The 22,447-nt window shown below is 38.8% G+C and overlaps 3 protein-coding genes and 1 long non-coding RNA gene across 6 annotated transcripts; 2 read left to right on the top strand and 2 right to left on the bottom strand.

Annotated features, from left to right (window-relative positions):
- Positions 1-8,587: 8,587 nt before the first annotated feature.
- On the top strand, positions 8,588-11,699 carry LOC135937965 (uncharacterized). The gene is made up of 3 exons (XR_010574583.1): positions 8,588-8,744; positions 11,055-11,114; positions 11,521-11,699. It is a non-coding gene; the product is annotated as an uncharacterized LOC135937965 (long non-coding RNA).
- A 3,512-nt stretch (positions 11,700-15,211) lies between these two features.
- LOC135938029 (threonine--tRNA ligase 1, cytoplasmic-like) lies at positions 15,212-20,219 on the bottom strand. 3 transcript variants are annotated; one of them, XM_065481519.1, is made up of 16 exons: positions 20,047-20,182; positions 19,266-19,573; positions 18,725-18,832; positions 18,510-18,664; positions 18,333-18,448; positions 18,140-18,273; positions 17,962-18,075; positions 17,768-17,911; positions 17,568-17,714; positions 16,979-17,244; positions 16,766-16,928; positions 16,573-16,710; positions 15,922-16,100; positions 15,576-15,865; positions 15,362-15,517; positions 15,212-15,294 (listed from the first exon to the last, which is right to left on the bottom strand). In XM_065481519.1, exons 2-15 carry the CDS (start codon positions 19,539-19,541, stop codon positions 15,372-15,374), a joined length of 2,376 nt encoding a protein of 791 aa, XP_065337591.1. In that variant the 5' UTR covers positions 19,542-19,573; positions 20,047-20,182; the 3' UTR covers positions 15,212-15,294; positions 15,362-15,371. The 3 variants fall into 3 exon arrangements, with proteins under 3 accessions (XP_065337591.1, XP_065337593.1, XP_065337592.1); XM_065481521.1 differs by lacking the exon at positions 19,266-19,573 and having other exon boundaries at positions 20,148-20,219; XM_065481520.1 differs by lacking the exon at positions 19,266-19,573 and having other exon boundaries at positions 20,047-20,214.
- Positions 20,220-20,286: 67 nt separating this feature from the next.
- LOC135938033 (uncharacterized protein C15orf61 homolog) lies at positions 20,287-21,276 on the top strand. Its single transcript, XM_065481525.1, has 3 exons — positions 20,287-20,430; positions 20,664-21,018; positions 21,077-21,276. The coding sequence occupies exons 2-3, from the start codon at positions 20,700-20,702 to the stop codon at positions 21,202-21,204; spliced, it is 447 nt and encodes a 148-aa protein (XP_065337597.1). The 5' UTR covers positions 20,287-20,430; positions 20,664-20,699; the 3' UTR covers positions 21,205-21,276.
- On the bottom strand, positions 21,059-22,328 carry LOC135938034 (ARL14 effector protein-like). Its single transcript, XM_065481526.1, has 3 exons — positions 21,921-22,328; positions 21,490-21,633; positions 21,059-21,344 (listed from the first exon to the last, which is right to left on the bottom strand). The coding sequence occupies exons 1-3, from the start codon at positions 22,004-22,006 to the stop codon at positions 21,290-21,292; spliced, it is 285 nt and encodes a 94-aa protein (XP_065337598.1). The 5' UTR covers positions 22,007-22,328; the 3' UTR covers positions 21,059-21,289.
- Between the last annotated feature and the right edge of the window lie 119 nt (positions 22,329-22,447).

Raw genomic sequence — 22,447 nt, 5'->3', positions numbered from 1 at the left:
CCTGATTCGCAAAAAACAGCCGAAATAAACGAGCGAGCGCTCCAAGGTCTCGCCTTCGCATCATTGACCCACATTCGCGGGATAAATACATACATATAGGAACCGCGTGCTCGCGCGCGTTCGTTCTCTTTCGTAGCGTATAGCTTTATAATTTATGCACATGACTCCCCACAATTATCATTCCTCGTTGATACGGTGGTCAATTAAAAGACGTCTTGAACTTGCACTTGAAATTATAATCTGCTGCCGCTGCCGCTACGGACGGGGCTCATTGACCGAGTGGTTCAGGTGCAGGACACAATAAAAAAACTTTCTCTGTCTTCGCCGTAGAAAGTTCATTGCTAGGAATCGAGCCAACACGCCTCTGCCGCGCGCGGCGTGTCTGATTTGCGTGCCGTGCATTGCAACCAGGCAGCGAGTGAAAATTAATGTGTGCATTGTCCCAATTGCCTGCTAGAACGCATCACGTGGGTCAGTTTCGCACTGAATGGTTTCTTCAAAAGGAATTCGCACAACCGGACGCAATTTTTCTTATCTACTATTATTTTCTATTTTGCTATCGCAGGATTTTAATTCAATTCGCATCACCGGCTATTTGGGAATACGAGGGAGATTGGACAGCATGTTTCTCCCGAGAAAATTACTGCATGTGCAAGATAAAGATACAAATTTGATTGACGTGCCGCGATAATAATAGTGACTGGTCAACGTGAAGATCTCCTCGTGGATTATGGAGTGACACAAATTATACGGAGCGACTTGCTACGAGATTTATCACGTAAAAATAGATTCGTAAGCGATATTTGCTTCGCACCCACTCAATCATGAAAAAAAATCAATTGTTTTTAAATGACTTTCACGACAGCTTCAATTATACGCTAATCGCTTTACCGGCCTCTTATTATTATCGCAAACATGTACTGTCATACGATCACAATTTACTCCTTATCGCAAACCTTTACATCACTACCCGACCTGATTACTAGTAGTCAACAACTGTTTTGTGCCTAGATATGCTTTAAATGTCATGTTTTTGTTACAAAAAGCTTTGCCGCCATCACTTTGTGTTGACGACTGTAGATGAACAATCAAGTCAACGTATGCCGAGCTCGCTATTATATTTTTTATTTATATTTAGGTCCCAAAAATGTATAAAATTATTTCTTACGGGCGTAATTTGAATTTAAATAACTCTATTAAATCACTTTTGAAATTAATTGTATTTAAAAGTGGCTTAAAATAAATGTAATTTGAAACTCTACTTTAAATGCTTTTTAACTTGCTATATCTACACAGATATTCTTGTTATTATCAGTGCAATATATAGTTTTTAAGGAAAAGCTGGTCACGACTGCGTGGACAGAACTAGCAAAAAACTGCAGAAGCAGCGATGTAAAATATTGAATACTTAATTTTTAGCCATGTATTATTATTTGTTACAATTTGCTCACAAATTCCGACGGACCTATCAATGGCAATGGATAAATTATTATATAATTGTATCTTTCTCAATTGGCATTTTAAAAGAAAATTTGAATCGTTTAGCAAATACTGGTTCACAACTCCTAGGATATCCACATTTCTTTTTTTTTGTAAATTTTTTCGCCAAAATTTAAATTGCTTTTATTGAGTTTAATTCTAAACCACGAAACCACGAAATTTTTTTTTAAAAAATAGGGTTAACATTGGATTGTCCCGTAAGCAACAAATTAGTAATGAAAATTTGATTCTGCTTATGTAGTCACGTGCTCGCACCTAATCCTAACTTATTTTGTGTTCCCAGGCAGTTTAATCTAATCTAGCTTCCAAATGCGTGTTGGCTGTGTCAATCGGATCAGTTTGTTGTGATATTTCATAAATATAAATAATTATTTAATTAAACGCCATAGATATTATCATATTCATCTACTTGTGAGTAATTAATTTAAAATTTTAATTTTGTTGTGGGCTATTTAACTCGAATGGTTGACGACTAGGGTAAATGCTGCTCACGCCACAGGCTTTGAGCGCAATATACTTTTGTAATCGGTTTTAGCAGGAAGCTCGCAAGGAAAACTTTTGTTCACGAACCAATTATACTTGAGCTGAAAGCCCACGGTCGAGGAAAAAGCAAATGCGCGCAGATTCGCCGATTTTCGCGGCCTCGCTTTGCTGCAGAGGCAGTCAGTTGTGAACGGTCCAGTTAGCTCACGCCGATGTCCAGACGTGGTCATTACAAAGCGCGGCGTGCTTGGCAATGAAAAATCGAATAATGCTGGAAATAATAATACACAAACGTAAAAGAAAATAAGTAAAGAGGATGGCTGTGGCCGCAGAGATGTGACTGGGACAAAAGCTGCTGCCAAGCCGTTTGGAACAGAGACCGTCTGCCGAGTTCTTTTCACGATTCGATTCGATTTGCTGGAGCATGAATGGCCAGCAGCCCATTTTCAGCCAAGTGTCAATAAACTATCGCCGAGAGAAGCGTCTGCATCTGCATGCACCCAGCGAATCGCAAAGGTGCATCGCGCAAATCGCATTCAGGAGAGATTATAAAAAAAGGAGAAAACACGTATATTAAATGGCCTGATCGATGAACCGACTCTAATGGATTAACAAGTGTCCATTGTTTTACAAGAGTGCCAGTCGAGATTAAGATAGCACTTAAATCGCTTCTCTGAAATTACTGTTTTTTTGAAACCTTTAAAATCCTTTTTTTTCTTCGCTAAATTTTACAGAGCAAAAAGAAACTAATGCTTTTAGTAAATCGATAAAACGGTTTGTAAAATCTTACCAAGAATTAAAATAGTAATGGTTTTTCCTGGCCTTAAATCCTCTTGACACGATGGTTAGGGAAATCCCTTTCAGCTGAAAAATAATCTGATTGTGAGCTAATATCAGCAGAGGAATTGTATATAATTATTAAGCTGTCACTAATTGGATTTCGATAGAGAGTCGGGTACGAGGCGTAATTTATTTATGGTTATATAGGCTCTAAATTTTATGCGAATTTTTTTAAACCAAATAATGTTTTTTTTTAGACAGTGTTTTTGTGCGAACGAGACAGTTTCTTCGGAAATATAGACGGTATTTTATTTGTAGAATGGTTTTATTAATGGAGACATAATTTTACTACCGTTATTTTCCATGTATTTAAAATTTTGAAATACTGATTTGGGAATAAGTTGAATGATTTTAATTCTCGCATGACTGTGAATCCAATGCTATTTTTAAACCCTCTGAAAATCCTTCAATTTTCTGAATTACGGTACTGCTTCCTTTTTATTTTGCAAATCACTGAGAGCAGGACAAGCAATTAATTATTTTTTATTTTCAATTTTGAACGAGATGATAAAAGTTGCAACATTTGCTGATATATTATCATCCCAAGGAAATCTATTCGGTTTGGATAATCGATCAAAAATATTATTATTCAAACAAAAAATTCGATTGGCTACTGATTAACAATAAAATCGATAATATCTCTCAATAATTATCACTCCCTTGTCAGTTTATCTTTTTTAACTGAAAAAATTCGATCTTAGAGCAAAAAACATTTAAAACGAATTTAAATACGTAGTTTTCCACGGACTTCGGCCAATTAAAATGGTTTTGATTATGGTTAAAGTAGCTTATGATTGCATGATTCACCGTAAATTCATTTGATGGTTCAATGAAAACCTGGAAGCGCAAGATGATGCGGTCTAAATTTCCCTGTTTAAAGAATGTTTGATTTTTTCAATTTAAATATTCCATCTGAAAGACATGTCAATGCTTGCTATCCTCTCTTGTATATTTATTCAATCAGATATTTTTAATGGACATTGAGAAGTCTTAATTGGACTGCAATTTCGTCATTCGTTGCAATGCGAATCGATTACTCAACAACCAAAGAACGACTCCAGTGTGGAGCGTCTGCTATAAAATTAATAATAACTCGGAATTTACAACAAACCGCAGAAATCGAGCGAAGCATAATTGCCTGTTTGAATGGATCAAGGTCGTTTCCCTGAGCGGCGATTTCGGGCTGCATTTATGTATTGTGAGAGTGAAACAAACACTCGAGACGAGAGTGTTTAATACGACCTCCTTGTCGTGAGTCACCGAAATTTGCTTTGAATGGCCGCGTGATTATTTATAACACAATGCAAATGTTAAAAGTGTCGATGAGAAGTCGAAAGGTGCGGGCTCTCGTATATTACGTGGCACATTCGCCCGCTCGTGAAAGGTTAAACACACACACACTCGATGAAGATGCATAACTCAAACCATGATTGTTTGCAATCACGCATTCTGCACATTTAACGTTTCGCCGCGGATCAATCGAGCGGATAATTCGGCATTAAGAGCCTTTTAGTTAGCGCCGTTCGAGATAGCCGTGAATGTAGCAGTTTTTGAGCAAGGCTAACCACCTATTTTAGGAACACAGCCTCACTTGCCTGTACCTGTGGACGAGAAATGGAAATTAACTCAAGATCTGCTCCACTTTTGTTGATTTAAGAGTGAAACATTCCAGGCTAATTTTATTAAATTGTATTATGAAAACAAATTTTGTACTGTTGTTGCGTTTTGTATGTTTCGTTTATTTTAATTCTATAAAAAAATCCAATCAGACTGTTCTTGAGAGAAAATAGTAAACAAGTAGGCTGCAGTCGTTCATCATCTTCATTTATTTGATTTCTTCTTCGTCTCTCCAGCACTTGCCATTAACTGGCTTAGACGCGTTCTCCAAGTAAATAAATAGCAATTAGAAATAAAGTAAAACATCTCTCCGCGCACCACTTGTGATTACAGCAATATCCGAGAAATAAGCAACGCGTTGCACACCGATTTCCGAGCGCGCGACGATTGCGATGAGAATTTTCTTAACGCGTACTGTACACGCACATGCGAACGCGAGTGAGTAATTATGCACAGTGTGCGCGATCAGACCGGAGATCAATCTCGGCAATCGCGGAGGAATGAATTGAGCACTCGGCACGGCGTCTATATGGGTGCTGGCTCCGCAGGGCGTTTGACCTGAATTGTGCCAAGGGAAAGTGTCATGTCATGAGAGTAAGTCTTATACAGAGTAGTGGAGCTGCTCTCGTATCGGCCGACAAATCCTTGCCTGCCACGGGACGGGAGGCCCCCCGATCCGGGTTGCAACAGTCGCAGTGCATGCCGCGCTGGCTGGTCCGCCAACACCATCCGCCAAAACAGATCAGCTCGGGGAATAGCAAACTATTTGCCAACAAACATTTCCCTGCAAAGAGCATTTTACTCTTTTCCTTATAATCAATTCAATATAGCTCGTTCCTCCAACGCACTTCATAGCTCGTCTTAAGGCCATAATTCCAACGGCTTTGCCATGTCATAATATTCCTTTAATCTTGTAATACTATGGTTTAACGAATATAAAGTCTTAAAAGCTCTACTAGATATATCGATAGTACCTTAACGTCTAATAACTTCATGGAATGATCAGAAGTACATAATTATCATGATACCATGTCTTGTGTAAAGTATATACATCGCTCAATCGAATGTTTGCTAAAATAAAATACCATAGTTTCAAAATAATCTATATTATGGTTCTGCAGGGCTATTTTGCCCCCCCCCCCCATACATTATGAAAAGGACCAAATAGTAAAACCAATAGCGTTTTTTTTTAATTAATTCCCGCTATCACTTATCATTGTGTTTTCAGGATTAGTGCTCTATTATTAGTAAATTTACTGATTTTGAGCTGTTTTGCGTAATTCTCCATTAAATTCTTTATTTGACTTTTAGCATGGTAGTACACGAGGTACTCACATGCACTTCATCCAACTAATAATAATAATAATAATCTTTATTTGACTTTTGGCATGCACATAACTCATCACAATAAATTGTACCGAATTACATACATCCAATTGCAAAAAAAATCAATCATACAGTAACATTCATTCAAAAATAAACATTGCAAAATACCAATACAAAAGAAGAAAAGAAATACAGAAATAGAAACATACAATTCATCATAAATTTCCAGCATATAGGAGAAATACTCGTCTGCAGAGTAAAACTTCCGTTTATACAAAAATTCTTTCAGGGCATTAGCATAATTTTTGAAACGAAATTACTTCATAACTATGATGGAATGATGAATTGCTTTGCTTGTCCGATAATGTGAACGACTTTAATTTTCTTAAAAAAATTAGCTCAAATCCATAAAAGCAATTGTGAAACTTAAAATGGTGTTAATAGCACCTCGGCTAAATCATTATTGTGATAAGCATAACATTTTTATTGCATGCTTAAACCAAGAGGTATTGATTATAACGTAAGTTAATTCATAAAGATCATAGCTAGCTTAACGAAAAAGATATAACTTGTAAAATATAGCTTGGGAAACGCGCAGAAGCGTTCCAAAAAGAAGCACTTCAGTGTCTCCAACAACGCTCTAAAAATTAAGATTACAATTAGACTCGCTCCCCATCGGCAATCCAAATTTATTTATTTTTAAAGAGCTCGACTTACCAAAAAAGCACCGGTTGAACAATTCGACTTGTGTGTGTTTTTACCTAATTTCTAGGTTGAAATTCATCTGCTGCGCTTTTCGAAATACATAGATTAGCTGCTACCCGAGGTTTATTTTCAGCCGCGGTGCATTCTGTCTGGCAGGATTGTCGCTAAATATGCACGTGGTGCGGTCAAGCTCCTGAAAAAAATGCGGCTGAACATGCTGGATGCGTATTATTAGATGGGCGCCGCTTATTTCGAGCAGCGTCTCGTGAATTTTTGGCACTTATTCCGTCCGTTTCATGCTTGTCGGAATTATTAAAACGGTTAAAACGAATTTTGTTTTTTGGAAGATTTGAGAAATTGTATATATGCTTAAGTTGAGATGACCTAATAAAAAAGATTAATTCAAGATAAAGAAGTTTGTTTCTATGAGATAATTTAAGATTTAGAACGTTTAATCTGTGAAAAGTATATTGAATATTCAATCATCATAATCAAAAATTGATTGATTGACTGACGAATGACTGTCAAATTACCCTAGTTGAGCAATTTTATCAATGCCTTACTAAACTTTGGCATTTACGAATTTTTAATGGCGAGTTGAAAACGAAACAAAAAAGCAAACACTTTCTTAGAACCAGGGACAGTCTTAACAGAGCCGAATGAAACATAATTATCAAAACACCGATCGCAGCGAGTTGAAGGTTAGCATGCTACAGATTGCTTTTTTGCTCTCCATCCCGGCTCCATCATTTTGCATTCCAAACACCTGCCAGTGGTTTGACTGCTTGTGTTTCTGATGAAACTTTTCGCCCAGTATTTCATCAGTTCACTCCATGTCAAAACGTTGCGTGGAACACTTGAAAGGTTTTGATGTTCAACACGCGAAAAAGAAGTCGTTTCGGTACTCTGACAAAAGAAATTACGATTTTTAATGTTGGATCAGGAAACATATTACGGGTCGATTATCTCTTAAGACGTTTATCACCTGAACGTTCCTAATTCTCTCTTTTCAAATAAGGCAGTCGGCGCATTTTGATAAGAGAAATTCGCACATTGTTCCTCACCTATAATTTTAACAATTTTCCACGCGCCGCGCGTGTGATTCATATTGCGATAAAACTAATCATAGCTTAATCTCCTTAAGCACAAATCTTCAAATTTGCGGTCTTATCCGTGAAGAAGTCGTGAAAACAATTCTTTCAAGGAGAAATGAAAATTCAAATTAACATTTTCTTTGCTTCCGGAAGATTGAATTATTGTTCACACGTGCTGCGTCCCAAGTGATGCATATATTCAGAGAGATATAAGGTCCTCAATAAATTTTAATAGCCTTAGGAAGTTGCATGTGGCCTTCGCAGAGATATAAAGTTTGTTTTTCCAGTGCTACTCATTTCAATAAAACATGGAAATATATTTAACAATACATTCATCAAATTTTAATTGGTTGATAAATAAAGAATTTTCCGTGAATATGAGATGATGATGATAATAACAATATTGATTCATTAAAAATCGTTTTTGTTATAATTCTAAATTAATTTGAAAGTTTAATTTTGCAAAATCCTTTTTAAAAACACATTCATGAGGTTTTGAAAGAGCTGTACGTTCGTTTGAAGCAACAGTTCGCCAGCTTGCAATTACAGTACGGATGATGAGCAAATTATTTTATGCATATGTTGTTGCCAATTAAAATCTCATCACGTTCGGACTCTGCCAGCTAGATTCGATCAATTAGCGGAGATGAAGACATTACGCAGCCGGAATGTGGGGTGTGAATGAATCAGAGGCGAGCGGGTGGCGACGAATCACGAGGCAGACGACTATTTTAGCAGAGAATGGGCGATGACCCAAACAAAATCGCGTCAGACAACACACGAATCTGCAGACGCTCGCGAATCCGCGGTCAAGCGCGCAGCGGAGACTCGGAGCAACATGGTGTATGTGTACTTGTCTCGTTCAATGGGCAGTGAATGAAAATAGAATTCGAAAGGAACCGATAATGCATGCCGCTTAACTGGGTCAGAGAGAAAAATTCTGCGGCACACTCGACTTTTGGTAGCTCGCAGGCGGCGGCGGCGGCGGCTGCGAAACAGAGAGAAAAAGAGACGGCGGCACGGTGAATGGACCTCAATCTCGCGCGGCTCGGCGCACTTGAAATTCAACACGTACACTTTTCATTTTCATGCAGCGCCGTGAGTATTAATCACATTAAAGCGCGAATGTGAAGCCGACCATCGCATGTATCTTATCGCATCCAACAGACGCCTCGACAGGTGAGCATGACTGATTGATCAATTGAACTCAATTACTGCATTAGTCAGAGGAAAGGGGTTGTCAGTTTTTAGTATCATTTCTGGTCTGGTACTACTGATTATGTTAATTGGGTGAAATATGGTTTAATTTTTGTATTAGTTGCTGCCAATTAAAAAACAATGTTTAAAAATAAACAAAAAGGAGAAGGGAATTAAGTTGTAAAACTTTGAAAGGCAGCCATGAATAACAATAAAAGTTTCAATTTCATAAGTAAAATATTAATATTGTGAAAGGAAAATTACGAAATGAATTTCTCCATTTTAAAGATGTCCACGTTTGCACGACGCTTGTTTTTAAAATAAATCCTCTGATGGTAAAATATTTCACCACACTTGGCTCTAAATATCCTCAGCGACTGGGCAGCAAGAACAGCCTTCAGTTAGGTATGTATAATTTTCCTTCTAGAAATTCTGTGGAATTTTCCTCATTGAAATAGCTTCAAACATAGGCTGAAATTTTATACTTGAGAATTTTTGTGGCGGGGTTTTACACGAGATTTCGTCACTTGTTCCTATTGTCGTGCTTTTTTCAAAGCAGAGTTAATCAAAATGTTGTGCAGCTTAACGTTTTTACAGCCTAATGATATATTACGAGAACTAAGCAGTGTAGCAATAATTTTTAAATTAATTTCTTTAATTGCTGCAAAGACGCCAGAAACACATCAGATTTTAATTCAAAACAGAATCAACAAGTGCGAAGTGAGGCAATCCACGGATTCTATTTTTCACCCCCGCAAGGTGACCGTTGAAACATCATAATGGAACAATGGACGTGAGCGCGGATCGCAGACAAACAAAGACGACGAATGCCGGCGAACTTATGCAACTGGCACGCCGTCGCAGCTGAGCGGACTGCGTTTTCCGCCTCAAGGAGCTGATGACGAGCTGATTGCACAAGCGAGCCGACGGGGGAGTTTGTTCAACTTTGGCAATGCGATCGCGCCCGCGAAGCCTAAGCGCGGAGCGTCGGCGTGTCGGGGCTCGTCTCTCGTTTCAAACCAATATATATGCCTACTTGCATAAAGCCAATTAAAGGCAGACCTTGAAACGAGGAAGCTCGCGTCTCAATCGGATTTCATGGTCCTATTTATTGCTACTTTTCTTTATGTTCATCATAAATAGCAAGAGTCTTACAAATGCTTCGTCATTTATAAATCATGAGACCGTGAAAAATAATTTTTTATGATAAATTATTTAGAAGTGAATATTATATTTAATGTTTGGTGAGCTTTGTTGCGAGTTTCTACGACCCTATTTGAGAAGTGCACTTCATATCTGTAATTTTACGATTCTAAAATGCAATAAAACCTGGAAAATTCCCAAACAAACTGACCAAAACTAATTCAGAAAAAGTTTGATGGCAGATGACGGTTCAATTTCCAATTTGAAACAAACCCCCATATGAGGAAAGGGCACGGACCGACAAGAATTAATCTTATATAGTCAAACAAAAAATTAATTTATAAGAAATTACCCTCGAGTTCTTGTTATTACACACACGTTATCTATAATTGAATCCGCACTTGATGATTAGGTCAACAATTAGCCTGGTTAATTAAATTCAAGGACACAAATAGGCCTAGTTAGATTACTTTAATCTGGTTATCAGATTGAAATGTGCTTGGTATTCCCTCTAGGCTGTGATTTCATTTGTCATTACTCGTCTCAAAACAGATTGCCGGCATTTGCGAAAGATGCGGCAAGCACGCAGTTAGCATCCCCTCGCATGCAATGCAAAGGAATTAACAAAGAATTGGGTCAAACGGAGGCGCAAAAGTATTGCTATAACGCCGCACCCGCTTGTCCCGCAATCATTGTTTACGTCCGCACAAAGAGTGCCTTTTGGACGCCCGCCATCAGCTCTTCGTCGGACACACCCTCGTCCGCGTACACACTCACACACACACACACACACACTATTTCCTGCGTGCGAGAGGGATGATGAGCGGACGACTTGTTTGCCAAATATCTCTTTTCAGCCGACCGCTTTTGGCAGGTCGCGGATGATCTATTAGCTCTCGGCGCAAAATCTGCGTGCGGAAAGTCACGTTTCATTGTTGGCTGTGGATGCGTGTTCCAAGCCACGAGATCATGTTGGAACGTGCCTCTGAAAGTTTAAATTTACCTTGCTCTGCCGATACTTCACTGCCGAGCTTATGACTTGTGCTGCAAGTTTCTAAATATCTGCAGGCAAGTTTAAACAGGTTCCAAGGCAGGTTATTTTTAAACAATGACCCCATCGATAGCGTAAATGTGTAAATTATGTTACAGCACGATTGAAATGCCGATTCCTACCTTGAGCAGTAAGAAGACTAAGATAAACGCCGGCCGGTAAGTAAAAGTTAGTTGATGATTATCGGCTCGTTATTTAGACAGGCAAATATTTATATATATTTACGATTGCTTATTTCTTAAGAAAATAGTTTGCTTTGCAGTTAGCATGATTTTGAGGTGAGACTCAACAAAAATAAACTATATAACTAACTTAGAAAATTAAAATACATCGTAAGCAAAATATATATAAGATATTGCGAGAATTTAAGTACAAAATCCTGTAAATGTTAAATTTTGTTCATTTTTCAAGTTTTAAAAATTATAATAAATTCATTGGTATATTGAAAAACGCTTCCCATTGAATTTTAGCTGCAATAAAATGGCCTGAGTTAGGCTAGTTCGAAAGGCCAAAACTGCTCGGTTTTTACCTCAGAAATTTATGAATGCGTTTTATTCTTGGCAGAGGAAATAGGTCTGTCCAGCCAGAAGCTAAAGACATCACATGTTTGCAAAATGGACCAGTAACCACGTGAATCGGCACAAACGTGACACGACGAGACCGTCGCATGACCTATCCAGATTTACAATAAGGCAGCATCTCCGTTACTGCGGTCGTTAGTATTAAATTTCCTGCTTCTACCATTCTGAACTATTGATCCTCTGCTATTTCCATAAAAGTCAACTGCAATAAGATTGAAAATTAAGGGCGCACAAAAATGACTTTTAGCAAAACTATTTGGTTAGTTCAAAAGGGTGAAATTAATAAAACAATTAAAAAATGCATCAAATTAATTTGAGAGACGCCTCTAAACAGATTAAATTATGCCAGGAATAAATTAAAGCTGATTTATTTATTTAGAAATTTGATCCATGCTTTTTGCAGGAATAATAATACGAAAAGATTCTGAACAGAACATTTTATGAAATCCTTTTCACACTGTAGCACAACATTGACACCGATTAATTTGACCCTGAAAATAGGCTGACAAAATGAGTGCATAAATCACATTTTTGCTCTACATTTCTAACTGGAAAATAGTGTCAATGAACATTTTACATCCTGCGTCCTTCAGAAGGGAAATTTGGGAAATCTTTTTTAAATGAGCTAAGCAATGCTATGCTTGGGTTTTATTTTTCAAAAGAATCAACCCTTCAATATCAGATTGAGTTATAGTAATGTTATCAAACGAAAAGTCTCAATGAAAGGACGTTTTGCGCAGCTGTTGAACCAAAGTAATAACCGTGGATTTTGTGGGACGGCGTGTTCCCACGAGCGATTCGCAAGTCATAGATCGAAAATACAACTTCCTTCGCAAAACTCTTGCCGAGTGATTCGCCGTTTATTTTGAGGCACAAACTCATTGAGGACAGAAAGCGCGCGCGTCTGATGCAGACGGCCGCACCTCACATCAGATAAAAAGGAAAGACGACGCCGCCGCCGCCGCCAGTGCAGCAGTAAACGCGCGGCGGCCGCCGAGAAGATAAAAACGTCGTTTCCAACATTATTGTGCGAAAAATCTGGCCGGCAGTGTCACGCGGCGGGCCATTTTTACAATTAGCTCGCGTCGCTCGCGCGGATAAATCTGCACAGATGCGAATATAATTTAAGGCGAGTTGGCTCGAGGAGCGGCACCTGGATTGCTATGAATCAAATTCTGAGACGAGGGCGAGCACGTCGGGGAAGTGGAAACTGCTAATTTAAATTAACTGGAACGGCCAAATTGGTCTCACTCGACAGCTGGACCGGCACTTCCGATTTTCAGCATGCTTCATTCACACTTTTTCGCTCTCTCGAGAAAACTGTTATTTTAGGCACGGCAGATGCAGATTATGCTTCTAAAAATTTGAAAGAAGTTGATTTTTTTAAGCAAGATTACCCCTATGAAAAAAATCACTGATTTAATTAAAAAATTGCACGAACCTGGATCTTATCATGGTGAAGTGTAATTAAAAATAACTGTCGTCAATTTGGAGTTCAAATGTAATATTTTTCTGTTTCCAGAGCGTACGAAAGATAGGAAACGATTTCTTAATTGGCGAGACGACAAAGTGTAGATCGAGTTTTTTTAAACCTCTCAAGCAAACTAATGAAAGTCTGGAAACTACAAATCACTTTTAATCGAAAACAATAATGAATAATCCTTTTATTTTAGTGTGCAAGGTGCAAAACTTTAGACTAAATGCAAATAACAACGGAATAAAGGATTCAATTGATTACTATTTTGGTTTGAATCCCTTTTATCCACCTTGGAAACCACTCACAAAGTGGTTGCTAAGGAAAAGCTGGAAAAAAGAACGTCACTCATCGAATATGCACGTGACCAAACTAACCAATTCGAGCCCTCAGCCCACGTGCCAACGCACATATACATATATTCATAATGCAAAACCATTTCAACTCGACGCCTCCAGCGGCAAATCCAATTCCGACCTTTCCGCAGCTGTCGTCCGCTGGCCTGCTTGTCATTCCTAATATATGTCATCGCCGCGAATCGAATTAAATCCGCCAATTCGAAATTGTATTAATAGCTGCCCTATTGGCGAGAGATTTACGACTGAAGTCTTTGAAATATAATAGCCCAGTCTCGGCACCTGATGCGCTTGGCTCTCGCGGGATCTTTGCGGGGAGTCGCACGAGCCAGTCCCTCACGTGTGCTGTAAATTTGCTCGCCTTCTGCCAGCCCGATTTGCAAACGCACACATGTATGTACTTAAGCAAGAAGTGTGAGGTGCTCAACAGAAAAAAATAACAATCGTGTGCGCGCGTGAGAGAGAGAGAGAGAGAGAGAGAGAGAGAGAGAGAGAGAGAGAGCATTGTTAGTCGCAGACTCATTTAGACGCATTATCTGGCTGCCGGAACAAAGGGATGGGAATAGCCGGAATAGCTATACACATCCAAATACGCTCACGTAAATTTAATTTGTCGCCACGCAAAGATAATTGGGGGTATTACTGTGCTTAAGCTATTTTTAATTGTTTTGGTGGTCACGTTTATAGACTTGAATTGAACTTCTTGGACCTGCGACTATTTATTTTCGATCTTAGTGAGATTTTAATACTATCTGAGTTTTGTTTTCATTGTTCAAGTAACAGAATCAAATATTTAGAGGAGAGACGTAACTATCTAAATCATTATGTGACGATTTTTTATCTAGATATCCCTGAATGTTAAAACTTAGAACAAATAAATTGATTTAAGCCATTTTCTGAATTTTTTAAATTGCATTGTAAAAATGCAATCAGTTTTTTATAAATATTTAATCAATTCTAAATCTCATTCACATTTGGAAATTAAATTATTTAAAGACCTCATTGCTAGCGGAGTTTCACTCATCCGAATTAAAGAGCTGACGGTTAGGACGATAAGCAAATAAAAATGATTGTTTATTTTTCAGTTTAAACATCAAATTTGATCAAAAAATACAGGACTTTTTTGTCAGTACATCCCATAAAAATAATGAATGAAGACTTAATTGAATTTTCTGTTAAAAAACATTGACGCTGTTCAATGGCTCTAACTAAGGAGCCTATGAACTAGAATAGTTGTACATTTTGTTCATAAAGAGCGTTAGTACATATATAGTTGTTTCATTGGTCAATAGACGCTTTAACTTGATTCCATAGCTGGTAAATGGGACACGTGCGCCAACTACATTTGAAAAAAAATTTCTCTTGCAGAGCACTCGCGCCGTACAAGGATGGGTTTTTGAATCAAAGGAAGCGGTGGTCGCTCGCAACCCGATTCTTTGAGTCTCGACTTCTTATTGATTCGTTTTTCGTTATGACATATTATAGGACAGCAGCCTTTGCAAGGCTTCTCGCATCGGATCAACGCGGACACAAAAAATATTAATGGCTAGCACGCTGCTAAAGTTAGCTCACTTGGAAATCTAATTACCACCGCGAGTCAGGCCACCTTGTAAGTGATGTCACAAACTCCATTATTGCTTGGGAAGCCCTGCAAATAATTCCCTTTAAGATGCTCCGTCTCCCAGAGGAGACAAATCTCATTAAGCTAGAAGCCACACTATATTTATTGACAGCTTTAGTACCTATGACACCGTTCCTCTAACGTTCAATGGGTATTAATTTTATTCAGAAACCTTATCTCAACACAAAGAATGCATAACTATGAAAAGAATTAAAACTACATATTCAAAGGTGCGTACTTTATTTTATAAATTAAATCAAGCAACAAACTCATGATGCAAAATTGGGATGCATTGGAGCGAGCGCTCTGAAAACAGATAGAACCAGTTTTAATTCAATTGTAAGGTGCGAATTTAATAAGAGGATATACTCACAGATAATCAACTAAAAAGTGTCCTCGCAGTTGGTGCGTGATTTTTTCAGAGCGTTGAACTTTTCAATGACGCCGTCAATTGAAAATTCGCCATGCACCTTGTTGTCTCTAGTGCGGACGTTTACGGTGCGGGCAGTCTTTTCTCGTTCACCAACAACTGAGAAACACGCACAGGATTATTGTCACTGTATACACTCCTCATCCAAATAAAATACCTAAAATGAAGTTGAACTGAGCAAGCTGGGCGTTCCTGATTTTCTTGTTCATGGTGTCGCCAGCGTCAGAGTCGGCCTCGCAAACAAAGCCAGCGTCGTAAATGCTCTTTCTCACTTCTTCGGCGTATGTGTCAAACTGCGGGCCCACTGGCACCACGATGCACTGCCGTGGGGACAACCAGAAAGGCCACTTGCCTGCACAAGATTCGGTCAGAATGGCAATCATGCGCTCCACGGAACCAAGGATGGCGCGGTGAATGATTACAGGCCGAATCTTCTCTCCGTTGTCACTGAAAAAAGGGTATGTTAGAGAGAGAATCAGGGGGAAAAGGAGAGATTGTCTCACTTGATGTAGTTAAGATTGAATCTGATAGGAAGTTGAAAGTCCAGCTGGATTGTGGCGCACTGGAAAGGTCTCTTCAGAGCATCATTAATGGTAATGTCGATCTTTGGTCCGTAGAAGGCACCGTCGCCAGGGTTCAAGGTCCAGGGAGAGCCAAAGGCATCCAGACTGTCAGCTAGTTGCTGAAATGAGATTATCGTTCAGGCTTGTGTTATTACAACAACGGTTAACAAAGGAAGTTTCTGCATAACAAAATTTTGATTTTAAAATAAAATGAAATGAGCAAAGGAAACAAACAGAGATGAATTTTTGTCATGAAGGTCGAATTTGAGCAATAAAAGCGTGTTAAAATATTAAAAAATCTGGCAGAACATGTTCAATTTTCCGAAATTTCTTCCTGTAATTCCAGGATTGCATTTTTTGTATTTATTGCACAATTTTAGGTTTAATTGATGCGACTTAGATGAAGACGATTTAAATTTTAAATTTGTATATACTTGCTCAAAATATGCACTTGGAACAAATATTTAAGAGTGCAGTTTATTGGGACTCACTTATTTAAATAAAAGAAGAATATATTCTATAGTAACAAAAGAATGACCCTATTAGATTTTGACCACGCTTTAAAAATAAACAAGTCTTTGGAGGTCTCACCTTTTCAGCATCATCCCAAACAGAAACTTCTCCAAGGAAAGTTTCCGGTCTGGTGGAGAGGCGAAGTTGGAAAGTGAATCCAAATATAGAGTAGACGTGCTTCAGGAAGTCGAGCGCTCCCAACATTTCAGCTTTGATCTGTTTAGGTTCACACAGTTGAAAAATTGAGATCTTCTTGACTCAACAATCGCACCTGATCAGTGGTGCAGAAAATGTGCGCGTCGTCTTGCTGGAACCTCCTCACGCGCGTCAGGCCAGAGAGTGCGCCGGAGAGCTCGTTCCTGTGCAACACTCCAAAGTCAGCAAAGCGCAGGGGGAGTTCCCTCCATGAACGCGGCCGGGAGTCAAACATAAGACTGTTCAGAAATTAGACAATGCCACACGCGGAAAATGAACTTGAACACACCAGTGGCCGGGGCAGTTCATTGGCTTGAGGGCGTAAGTCTCCTTCTCCACTTCGAAACTGAACATGTTGTCAGCGTAGTGCGCCCAGTGGCCAGAGGTTTGCCACAGCTTGGAATTATAGATGTTGGGCGAGACAACTTCTTTGAAGCCTCGTTTCCAGTACTCTTCGCGGATGAACTCAATGAGATTGTTGTAGATCAACGCTCCCTTAGGCAGGAAGAAGCAAGAGCCAGGACTGAGCTCGTGGAAAAAGAAAAGCTCTTGTTCCTAGAATGAGTTAAAAAAATATTAGAAATACATCCTGCTGTTCAATAGATTGTAAAATGAAAAGTGCCAGCTGAGAAACTATGACAAGATTAGTCTTAACGTGAAGTGAACACGGTAGAGGAATTTGAAATAAATAAGGGTAGGGAAACCATCGCAACCAAGAAATATCAATAATAATAATAATATGCTTCAATTGTCCACATTTCACATCAAGTAAAGATTATTTTTATCTTTTTCGAGTTCAACAAATAATTTTTATTTGAGAAACGTTTATTGGAGATTAAATTAGGCAACCCCCAGTATATGTCAAAGGATTAAATTACTTTTCCGATTTTCCTGTGGTCCCTCTTGGCTGCCTCTTCTTGGAACTTTTCCCACTCTTTCAGTTGCTTGTTATCTGGGAATGAAATGCCATAGATTCGCTGCAAGGATTCCTGGTCAGCTTTGCCTTCCCAGTACGAGGCCGAGTTCTGCAAATTGCGTTATATTAATGCACAAGTTGTAGGCAAGGCATTATATTTACCTTAGTGACTTTCAGGGCCTTGACCTTTCCAGTGTGCCTCACGTGAGGGCCTCTGCACAAATCAATCAACGGTCCGCATCTGTAGATGGTTGTGGTTGGAGTTTTCACTTTCTCATTGAGAATGCGGATTTTGAATGGATTGTACTAAACACATTTGGTCAGAAGCGAGAAAAATAGACTCGACAAAACTTCACCTTGAACATTTCCATTAAGACTTCTTTCCGCACTTCGAGCCTTTCGAAATTCTGTTTCTCTTTAACTATGGACTTCATCTCAGATTCCAAAGCGTTGTAATCTGACTGGGTAACCTTGATCATGAAAATCACCATATTAATCAATAATTATAAAATGATGAAATTACAGTTTAATTACCTGTCTCCCCTCGACAAACATATCGTAATAGAATCCATTCTCGATGGGTGGCCCATAGCACAGGCAACCACCATAAACCTTTTCCATGGCTTCGCCAAGGATGTGTGCAGTTGAATGCCAAAACACTTGTTGCGCTAGAGTGAAAATTTTGACAAGCTAAATTTAAATAATTCATCTCTCCGCAGTTTTCTACCTTCTTCATCATCAAACTTGAGCAGCTGCAACTTGGCACTTTCCTCCAAAGGTCTGTCCAAGTCCCAAAGAACTCCATTGACCTTGGCAATGACTGTGTTGTCAGCAAGACCTTGACTGAAATAACATTAGTTTGTTACATCAGACTCAAGTCAAGAGTTAGGGAGATGTATCATACCTGATGCCTTTGGCGACATCATAAGGGGTTGTGCGCCACGATTCAGCCTCAACAATTTTGCCATCAGGCAAAGTGATTTCGATTTTCTCTGGGCTTTTGGCCGCCAAATCGTCCAGGTAGGACTGTTTCAACGTATCCCAAATTACCAAACGGTCCTGAATTATAAGTTCTAGTTCAATTTGTTTGAAATATAAATGTAAAGAGTTTAAACATACATTAATGAAGGTAGGTAGTTCTGCTTTAGGGGCATTTCCTCCACCACCACCCTTATTGGGAGTTCCTTTGGATTTCCCCTTTTTGCCAGGAGTAGCCTCGTTTACCATCTGGAACAACAAATTTAAATAATGAAAAAAACTTATACACATAGATAATTTCAACACTACAAGTTAGTAAAAAACCAAGGGTTAAGAAGCAAAATAAAATTTACAGGTGATAATTTCATGAGTTTATTAGAGGTCTCAGTCAGCTACTTGGCCAGATGCTGGTAAAAATGACGAAAAAAATCAAAAAGCGTCGGAGAAAATATTGGCATCTAGTCCTTCACTATCAAATTTCACATTTGAACAAAAATGCTGAGCCACCATCGGGCTAAAATTCGCAGCTGAGACCTCCAGGGTGTGATTATGTAGTAGGGGTAGTAGGAAACGCAGTCACTTAAAAGGAACGGCAAACTATGTTTTGCACACACAAAAAAGGTGCCGGCAAAGCAATCATTTGATTCAAACGAAAAAACCGGGGCGTGCTGCTTGGTCTCACCTGAGGAGCAGCAGCACCACCCTGCCTGTTGCCCCCGCCTCCAGTCATGATTGACGCTGAGGGTGGAAACAGTTTGATGGCACTGCCAAAGCTTTCAATGTGCTTGTACCAGCGAGACAAGTGAGGCAAAGACTGCGGAATTTTGGACACACTGATCATTTCAAACAAGCTGGCGTCGGCCTGAGTTGGCTCAAACGAATCAACGTAGCTGCGATCGCTCAGATGCTCGTCAAGGGCACTCAACCCTTCAAGGCTTGAAATATCACCAAAGTTCATAGCTTTTCCCGCTCTACTGCAACTTATTTGGCCTGCGGAGGGGACAAAATTTTAAGTTGTAGCTACGCAAAATAAAAGGCAGAGTGTGACATATAATGTGCTGTTTTGGTTAAAGAAATTGAGACACGTCGATTTGAATTTATATTTCTATATACGGAGGGTAGATCGAATTACATTGCTTAAAATATTTTTGTATGTATTATTCTCTCTAAAGATAACTGATTGTTAACTTTTTATTAACTATAATTCATTTTTGCTTATACATAATCAAACATTAAAATAACTTGACAATCATTATTATTTTTTTTAATAAAGTCCCTTATTATCTATGATATGTATCTACGAAAATCTGATGCAACTTCTGCTGAAAGTTATATTATCAATCATTGAGGAAGCTTAGTGACGAAGCCGATAATTGTATGACTGTTCAGTACGGTTGCATTATAAATAAACACGGGCCACATAGAGAATTTGTATGTATGTATTAAAAAGGATTTTAACAAACCGATATGAACCTCCTGTTGAATTTTGGTCTCAATTTATAGGCGACACAGTTATAAACGCGGCTGAACATTCCAAAACTAAATAGAAATGGTTAATTCATGCCTTTTGAGAAGAATCTGGTTTGCTCGATGCCGAATCGTCGCACATGGGATCCGCCATGCTGGTACACACGACTACAATGTGTGACGTCACCAAGGAGCTCTTTTTGTCCTCTTCTCTTCACTTTCTCTCCTTTCAACCCTTTGAAAATTGTTGACAAACAGAAACACCCTCTCCCAAAAAATCAGGAAACTGCAGGTTGAATAGACTGCCGAGGACAAAAGCTAACAGCTGAGTTGTCACGTTAGGGTGGCTGGACGTCTTTCGAGCTGAGATCGAATCCGTTGTGCGTCTATTTCTCTCTTTTCAAATCAATTAATATTATACCGTTTGCAAAAAGATTTAATAAAATGTTTTTACTACATCCTTGCAGAAAATGGATGTTTTTAATTTCGGTTTTTAAAATGAAGTTTAAATTATGAAAAGTTGGATTCAATTAAAATTCTCAATGATGGAGCTAAATATGAACTAAAAAATAACCCTACCCTAGATCTTAAATTACTAAACTGCAATTTTCAGTTGCAGTTATACCATATCAAAGATGAATTAATCAAGATGCAAAAATTTGATGCACTGAAAAATGTGCGGAGACTCTCTCATTCAGTGCAGAAGAGACCAAGAGGCTCAGAAGTGCTCTCTGCTTACCTTAGGCAGTGCAATGAACCACCATGGACGTCGTATTTCATAAGATACAAAGACATTGAAGACGATCAGTGGGGAAAGTCGCACTTTAACTGGAAAGTTGGTGCTAGCAATTATCACATTTTGAGGACTGGCTGCTACCCTTACATCAAGTACCACTGTACGAAACGGACTCATCAGGACCTCACAATAGAAGACAAATTTTTCAGATTCATCAAGTGCATTAACTTAGGTAATATAGTATCGATTCAACGAATTGAAAGGTATTAATATAATTTTATCGCTTGTAGGCCTTCCTTGTCTTGCATACGGAATAGCTGCGGTTTATTTAATTCGACACGTTGAGATGGTTGTTGTGAACAATCAACAAGTTCCAATTTTCTTTTTGTACGAGGAAGACAAGGGCTCACTGTACTAGTCGTCATGTCATGGTATGTGTGATATTGTAGATATCAAGGTTGAAAAATAAATCTGATGTATGATGATTCTAGAGATCCTTTTTGTTAACGAGGAACGGTGTCGCACTTCACTGTCTCATATTTCCACTTGCGATTTCTCCTAAAATCAATAATATAATAAATCAGTATTAGTAACCATTACGTAAAATTAGCACCACATTTAAACATGAAAAGACAAATTGAAATAAAATCCTGAAAATTTAACTGAGGAAATTTTTGAAGAATGAAAATATGCTTTGGCTCACCTGCATTCGTGCCCACATTTCAAAGAGCGGCATTTGACGCAAGGGAAGTGGCACCCTGGACATTCTTGAGTGCCGCAGTCGCATAAATCAGTTCCAGTGGCGATAAAGACTCCTTCCTCAGTGTACAGCGCGACGTACTTACTCCTGGAATAATACCCACTTTGGAAAAATTACAGTTTTTGCCGTATTTCATATACATAATATATATACATATACATACATCTCGCCAATTATTTTGAGAATCAGATAAAATTAGTATGAATGGCAATGCCTAAAAGTCGCGGCGAAAAGTGTTATTTTACAACGTTTCCAAATCATCAAATAAGGTGCGAATTTAGGGGCTGCATGTTTCTTTTTAAATGTTCGCACCAAAATTTAAATATACATACAATTTTAAAATTTATAAGCAATGTGATAGTGTGGATACGTACTCGGTGTAAACTTTTCTAGTAAGTTTCCTCCTCTCGCGGTTGGTCAGCTCCTTTTCATTGAGCGGCGCGTTTATGAGTTTGCTCATTTTCCCAAATAAGATCGCTTAATATCCGAAGATTATAATCGAATTTCCAACGCAAACACGGCGCAGATAATGTAGACGGGACGTTTCTTCGTCACTACTTGTTGGATTTGGGTTACCACTCCCCTTAGTCCGCTTCCTTTTGCTGTGGTTCTTTTTCAATGTGATGCAGAATGCAGAAACAGCAAGGCCAAGGCCCGAAAGTACAGGCCAGTAGCGATGAGAGTGAAACGAAATTTAAAATTTAAACGTCGAGTGTGAGTGCTGGTCAGGTGCTGGTGGTAAGGTTGTCGTTGTGTTCAGTTGTGTTCTGGTTGTGTTTTGTGTTTGTGTTGTGAGTGATAAGAAAGAAGAAAGATGGGCATGGCTGTTGTTTACGTTTGCGCCGGTACCCCTCCTTCTTTTTCGACCAATCAGCCCACCGAACCAAAGAGGTTTTGGGTC

This window comes from Cloeon dipterum, chromosome 2 (genome assembly GCF_949628265.1).
Source record: "Cloeon dipterum chromosome 2, ieCloDipt1.1, whole genome shotgun sequence".
Lineage (NCBI taxonomy): Eukaryota > Metazoa > Arthropoda > Insecta > Ephemeroptera > Baetidae > Cloeon > Cloeon dipterum.
Note: the sequence above shows the minus strand (reverse complement) of the source record. Positions and strands in the feature narration are given on the sequence as shown.

Bases quoted from the DNA above. Each gene is read 5' to 3' on its own strand.
- LOC135938029 (XM_065481519.1), bottom strand. From the start codon at position 19,541: ATGAACTTTGGTGATATTTCAAGCCTTGAAGGGTTGAGTGCCCTTGAC. The intron at 17,245-17,567 runs GTAATTTAATCC...AACTCATTCTAG, and splicing joins ACCACAGGAAAATCGGAAAA to GAACAAGAGCTTTTCTTTTT. The intron at 15,866-15,921 runs GTGAGACAATCT...CCCTTTTTTCAG, and splicing joins TTCAATCTTAACTACATCAA to TGACAACGGAGAGAAGATTC.
- LOC135938034 (XM_065481526.1), bottom strand. From the start codon at position 22,006: ATGAGCAAACTCATAAACGCGCCGCTCAATGAAAAGGAGCTGACCAAC. The intron at 21,634-21,920 runs GTACGTATCCAC...GTATTATTCCAG, and splicing joins ACTAGAAAAGTTTACACCGA to GAGTAAGTACGTCGCGCTGT. The intron at 21,345-21,489 runs GTGAGCCAAAGC...TATTGATTTTAG, and splicing joins AAATGTGGGCACGAATGCAG to GAGAAATCGCAAGTGGAAAT.
- LOC135938033 (XM_065481525.1), top strand. From the start codon at position 20,700: ATGCAAAAATTTGATGCACTGAAAAATGTGCGGAGACTCTCTCATTCA. The intron at 21,019-21,076 runs GTAATATAGTAT...TATCGCTTGTAG, and splicing joins CATCAAGTGCATTAACTTAG to GCCTTCCTTGTCTTGCATAC.